The 6,684-nt window shown below is 53.2% G+C and overlaps 1 protein-coding gene across 3 annotated transcripts in view; it reads right to left on the bottom strand.

Moving 5' to 3' along the window:
• Nucleotides 1-5,573, bottom strand: part of RTN4 (reticulon 4) — a 48,190-nt gene extending 42,617 nt beyond the window's left edge. The window contains exons 1-2 of one of the 3 annotated variants that reach the window (XM_049801615.1): nucleotides 5,473-5,573; nucleotides 4,329-4,826 (exon numbers count right to left, since the gene is read on the bottom strand). In XM_049801615.1, the coding sequence (XP_049657572.1) occupies nucleotides 4,329-4,815 (487 nt within the window). In that variant the 5' untranslated portion in view covers nucleotides 4,816-4,826; nucleotides 5,473-5,573. Of the gene's footprint in view, nucleotides 1-4,328; nucleotides 4,881-5,472 lie in introns of those variants that run through there. The other 2 variants (XM_049801620.1, XM_049801617.1) reach the window with 2 other exon arrangements.
• Nucleotides 5,574-6,684: the final 1,111 nt, after the last annotated feature.

Raw genomic sequence — 6,684 nt, forward strand, 5'->3', positions numbered from 1 at the left:
GGAACACGAAATATGAAAATGAAGATAGTAGCTTTACTATACCAGTCAAATTGCTGGTTACTCTCCTCCTAATATGTCACTATAGTGGAAACTTTGTAATAGGGAAAAAAAAAAAAAAAAAGATCACATTCTACCTTTGACATGCCTAGGTTATGACCACCTCCCTTACAGCTTTACTGACTACATTTGGGAAGAGAAAGGGTCTTGCACCTCAAAGAAACACTGAAGATCAGTGGGAACATATTTTAATAAATGAAGGGTGCAAATGAAAGTCACCAGTGGTAGTATTCAAGGACAGCTATATTTTTTTCCCAAGTCATGCTGCATTCTGTCCTTAAAATCCACACAACTCCTCTGTACGAGCCTATGCATACATAGCAGCACACCAGAAAACTCGGCAACACAGAAAAAAATCTGAGGATTGTATCTGCTGCTTTAGAATTTGTATACAACGCAAATTAGAGGGTCTGCATATACCCACTGCAGGATAAAAGGTACACTCTATAGAGTGAGCCGAAGCAGGTATAGATCACTCCATTTAATCACTGCCTACTGCAGCCGAGGTCAGCTTGGTGAGGGTGAACTCTAATGCAGAACAGTTTGTGTGCTCCTGGTACAGCTTGGGGCATCCCTGCTGACCTCTGCTTGACACTGTCTGGCACATAAGCGAACTGTTCATGAAACCTCTCCTCAACATAGATAAATTAAAACCAAGTCCTATAAAACTAAATGGAAAACCAAGACTAATTAATTAAGCTGGCTCTTCACAGCATTTGCATATGAACTGAATCGTGGCCGAGTTGCAGGCAACTGACACACAAGGAGACATCTTTATTTACTTTGGATGCTGGTCTGTGGCTGGTCTGGTGGATTTAGTATACCGGTTTCTTGTAAGTGCAGTTTAACTTCAAAACACAATAGTCTCTTCCAGGAAAGTGATACATGACCTCCCTTCAAAAGCAGGATCTAGTGCTGCTAAGATCTAGGGCTTTAAAGATGAAAAGCAATATCTTCTCATCATAGTCTACTGGTTAATCTTACTTTGGACAGCTAGCAAACAAAAAAAAAAAAGTGCATTACTCTTACTATGTACAACCACCTCAAATTCTTCTTTGCGCTGTATGTAAATTTAGGTAATCAGAAGATTTAAGCAGTAATCTCTCAAGAAGAATTATAGGTTTTGCTACCCGCGTAACAGGGAGTAGCAAAAAAAAGAAAGTGTCCAGGAGAATGTAAGTTCTACTGCAGTCCTCTTGCTTGTCTTCTTCTGCAGCAAATATTTATGTTAGCTCTTAAGAAGGCAGGCTGCTCATACACAGCCAGTGACTTGCATTACATGTAATTATGTCACAGTCTCTTATAACGATGATACTGAATACTCCTAAGTATGTAACTAATAGTCATTACAAAGATTTACTTCTTAAAACACCTCCAGATACATAAATAATACATTTTAATGGGCCATCAAGTAGTCCATACATTTTCTCTGTTGTTATACTGACAAAAAGCAGCACCACGGCCTATTGTTGCAGATAAAAGAATCCTTACTATTCTTTCCATACTTGCTACAGGCAATACTACTTTCTCCTTCTCTTGGAAATAGAATTTCAAAGTTATTTGCCTCAAATCTTCACTAAATCAAAGCCTTAGGTTTTAAATATGAGAACAGAATATTTTCAAAATTTCTAGATTGTGAACTTCAATTCTTCAGTTCTACATTAAACTCATACAACAGAGCTGAAAGTAAACGTAACTGTAACTTTCCAGAGAAGAGGGAACCATCCCAGACACGTGGCTATCCATGCCATAAGTCACCCTGCCACAAGCTGCGGGCATCAAATTGATTTTGCCCATTTCACAGCAAGACTGAAAGTGAACTAATTTGAACCTAAGTTAAATATTTTGAATGCAGTAGTTTTAACACCAACTGCTAGATTCGAAACTAAAAAAAAAAAACAAAAACTTGATGTTTAAATGGATACTTAACATGCTCAGAACAAAGTTCTCCTGCATCTGAGAGGACCCAAAGTATTCATGACATAACTAGACGATGCTTTTATCAAAACAATTTGTTCTCATCTAGGAGTTTCAAGTACTTAAGACATAACCTCTAATATTCCAACCCATCATTAGATAAGCATTGCGTGTTACAGTGCCTTGTCTTTGGAAACCAGGCCTCCCAGAGACACCAGTCCTCACTTCAGAGCTCTGAATTAATCATCACTGATAAATTAAAATAACTCTTTGACACCACTTCTCAGCTACACTACCCAATTCTCACACAGTTAGGTCTCCTCTACTCTAACAAGAAGTATTTCAGGAATTAGCGTGCTCTTTGCCTTACCCTCCAGGGGTCAGAGAGCAGAAAAACAAATCAGCTCTAGAAATCCCACTTTCACCCCTACTTTTCAAAGCAACAGCAAGATTTGGTTGATCCTGTTCCTTCCATTCTGTTCTGCTCAAACCTTCCAGAGCTCCAAAGAACCTGCCTAGAAAAAATCCTGTTCACCCATCACACAGGATCCCTCCTCTTAAGTCTGCTGCAAGCTTTCGTCATCATCTGTCCTCCAAATGGTGGAAATAAAAAAAATCTCCTTGGCGTATTGCTACACAGAAAGCTGCCAGCAGAACAAAAAAAAAGTAGGCTTTACAAAAGACAACAGCACAACTAACCGTGAAGTCCTGTCACATATGCAAATAAAATGCATTGTGACACTCTTCCCCCCGCCCCCCCAACAAAATTAAATTCAGGTTTAACAACAGGCCTTTTTTTATTATTGTTCCTTTTTCCGATTGAGTCCCGAGTGTCATGCCCACTCATAACCATGACATCAAATTATTATCGAAATCCTGCATCTTTAAAACATCTACAGCGTACCAGCGTGACAATAGCAATGAAGGTAAGAATGCACCATCATGATAATAAGGCACTTTGGCTCGTTCATTCGCACTGTTTTAACGGCCTCAAGTTAGCTCTTGTATTTTGAACTAAGCAGAAGCGGAGCCAAGGCACGATCGCAATCCGCACGCAACGCATTAGTCATGCCGGGTCAGCTCCTGGACCAGACCTCGCAAGGAGGGTTTTGGCACTCCGGCAGCACCAGCAATTGTTCGGGGGTGGGGGTGTGTGTGTGGGGGGGGGCGGCACGCCCTCCACTGCAGCGGTTTTGGACTCCGGTGTACCCCAACGCTAAGGGGCGATCCCCTTCGACAGGCCCCCGGTGACAGCTAGGGCTGGCTGCGGCCCCCCAGGAGGCACACGCAGGACGGGAGGGGGACGTTCTTCTCCCGGGACTGCCACACCTAGAGCGGCAGGCGGCCCGCACCGCCTTCTGCGCTTCCGTCCGTACGCTTCACTCGTTGACGCTCCCTCTCGGGGCTTAAGATCCGCCGCCCGGAGCCGGGGAGCGGCGCCTCCCGCAAAGGGCTGCCGGCCGCAGGGCTCGGCCCGGCCCGCGGAGACGCCCATCCCCTCACCTCCCGCCTGGCTCCCCGCCTCCGTGAGGCAAGGCTTCGGAAACAGGGAGGTAGCGCTGCTGCTCCTCCATTCCTCGCCCCTCCCAGCGAGGTGGTTTGTTTAAAATGAGTAAGATTAAAAGCATCTGTATGTATTTCCCTCCTCCCCCGCGCTCCCACGGCCGCCGCGGGTGCCCGCCGCCGCGGGGCCGCCCCCCACGCCCAGCCCCTCTGTCGGGTCGGGCCGCCCCGCGGCTCAACCCTGCCCGGGACAACGCGCTCGCTGAGGGGACGGGAAAGCGGCCGCTACGCCGCAGGCGGGTTTCGCGCCGGGGCAAGAACCGGCGGGACCCGCGGCCCCAGACGGGCGGGAGGGCGGCCGTTACCTCAGGCTCTGCCCCCCGCAGCCCCCCCCACCCCCGGCGACGCGGCCGTTGCCAGGCGGCGGCGGCGGCGGCGGCGGCCTCGCCCCCGGGCAGCCCATGTGCGAGGCGGGGGCCGGGGCGGCGCTTCTCCCCCCTCCCGCCATTAGCATAAGAGAGAGGGGAGGAGGAGAAGGAGGAGGAGGGAGAGAGAAGAAATTAAAGGGAAGAAGAAAAAAAAAAATAAGAAGAAAACAGAAATAAATAAATAAAAGAAGGGGGAGGGGGAGCCCTCGTTTCCCGCATGAGCTGCGGCGGGGCCACGGGGAGCGGGGCCGCGCCCCGGCGCGGCTGAGGGGAGGGAGCGATGCCGCAGGAGGCGGCCGAGGGCCGGCAAACAAAGGGAGCCTCCCGGCGGGGCAGCGGGGAAAGAGAAGCGGAGCGATTGGGGCGGAGGCGCCCGGCCGCGAGGCCCGCCGCCCTCCCCGGCCCCGGGGCGGAGGCACTCACCGGCCGAGCCGGAGGAGGACCCTCTTCTCCGGGGGGCGGCGGCGGGCTCGGGCTTGGGCGGCTGGGGCTGAGCGGGCCGGGCGGCGGCCGAGGGCTGCTCCTGCGCGGGGGACGGCGTGGTGGCGGAGGAGGAGGAGGAGGAGGCGGCGGCGGCGGCGGCGGCTCCCGGGGGGCTCCAGTCGGGCTGCGGTGGCTCCGGAGCGGCGGGGCGGGGCGGCTCGGCGGGGCCGCCGAGGTCCAGCAGCTGCGGCGGCCGCTCCTGCAGGGCTGCGGCGGGGGCGGGAGCCGCGGCGGGCTTCCTCTCCATCACCTCCAGCTGCTCGTCGAAGTCTTCGTCCTCGTCCTCCTCTTCCTCCTCCTCGTCCTCCTCCTCCTTCTCGTCGTCGAGCACGAACTGATAGTTGAACTGGGGCTGCTGCGGCCGCGCTGGCCCGGAGGTGGAGGAGGAGGAGGAGGAGACCAGGGGCGACTGGTCCAGCTCGTCCATGGTGCCTGGAGCTGGCGGAACAATGAGTGCGCGGCGCTGGGGCTGTGCCTCTGCCGGCGGCGGCGCGGAGGGGAGGGGGGGGTGGGGAGGGCGAAGGCTGCACTGCCGCCGCCGCTGCGGGACCCAGACTCCACGCCCTGTTGAGTCACCGGTGGGGGAGGCGGCGGGGCGCGGCCGCCCGCCCAGCTGCCGCGCCGAGCGACGGCGGCGACGGCCAGTAGGAACGGGAAGGGGCGGGGCGCGGCCAATGAGGCGCGGCCGCCTGATGAATATGCAGCGCGAGGGGCGGGGGCGCGGGGGACGGCGAAGCGAGGATGGAGAAGTCGGGTAAAGTTCAGCGCGGAGAATGCGGGGTGGGGCCGGGGGCGTGGGCCGGGGCCGCGGCCGGGGCGGGTCCCACCTGCGCGCCGCCCGGGGGCCTCGCGGCGGGGGCGAGCCCGCGGCGCCCCCCTGCGGGACGGGTCTGGGGAGGGGAAACGTCCCTGGGTCCCTCCATCCCTCCGTGGGCCGGGCTGAGGCAGCAGCGTGACAGACATCTTGCGAGTGCGTGTCGTGATTCATCACTTTCCTCTGCCAGGACTAGTCTTACTTTTTTTTTTTTTTTTTTTTTTTTTTTTTAACCTTTCCTTTTTGTAAAGAGCGGCCGAAAGCCCGTACCTCTCTCGAAAAGGGGAAGGGCGTCAGCGGGGACCTGCGATCAGCCGCCGGCCGGTTTCTCTCGCCCGCCCTGGATGTGACTGGCGGGTCCCGAGGCATCTCCGGCGGCTCCGCAGTGCGGGGCCGGGCGGGGGCGAGGCTCTTCCCGCTCCCGCTCCTTCTCCTCGGGCATCGCGCAGGCCAGCGCCGGCGGGAACGTAACCCACCCCCGGGGCTGGGAAGCGAGGCCGGTCAGCGCCTTCCTCCGAGGGGAATGGAAGTTTTAACCCAAACGTGATGCAAAAAGCTTGCTGTGTCTGAAAAAAAAAAAACAACAACAAAACCAACAAAAAACAAACGAACAACAAAAAAAAAAACCACAAAAAAACCAAAACCCAACAACAAACGGAGAGGAGGAGACGTTTTCAGAGGAGGCAAACTTGTTTAACCACTCCTGTTAGTTTAGGTCAGCCACCTGAGCAGATCTAACCATCCCTTCAAAACGTGAATTTGAATTACGCAACTTGTGCAGGGAAAAATGGCAGCTTGTTCACGAAGCAAAAACTGGCACGTAACTCTGCGTTGGGCTCTGGTGTGGTCTCTTGCCTTCTGCTCAGAGATGGAATGCTGGCCAAAGCCCTTGGGGTAACACTTAATTTAACTAAAATGGCGTCTATTTGGATGCAATTTCCACCCACAAAGCTACCACAATAAGACCAAAAGGACTTATAATTCTATATTTAATACCACTCCAATGTTAGTATGGATTTTTAACCCACAGATGATTTATTCTCCGACATGTGCCTGTATAAAGGGATTATTAGTTCATGGAAATGTTCAGAGCAAGCAAACTGCAAGTTGAGTGAGGAAGAGGAACGACAACCCTCCTCTTACTTCCCTTCTCCCCTGTAGGATGCAGTGTACACAAAGATGGATATTCAGGGGAGCCATCCTGTCGGGCGGAATGACTGACGCCCTGGCGTCAGGAGGAGTTCCCGAGTGGGCTCTTTTTAGCGTACCTGAATGCGTGGAGGCGGTGAGGGGGCAGCTACATTTCATACTGCAGAGGGAGGAGTCTCCAGCGTGAAACTGGGGTTAGAGCTCCAGCATTTGTTCAGTCGCTTTCTGAAAAACAGAATGAAAACACATGAATGGAGGCACTCTAAGGGTCCCAGCACCGAGTCCCCTCTTGTCGCAGAAAAACATATCATATTCTTTGCACAAACTGTCTGA

This window comes from Accipiter gentilis, chromosome 5 (genome assembly GCF_929443795.1).
Source record: "Accipiter gentilis chromosome 5, bAccGen1.1, whole genome shotgun sequence".
Taxonomy (NCBI): Eukaryota; Metazoa; Chordata; class Aves; order Accipitriformes; family Accipitridae; genus Astur; species Astur gentilis.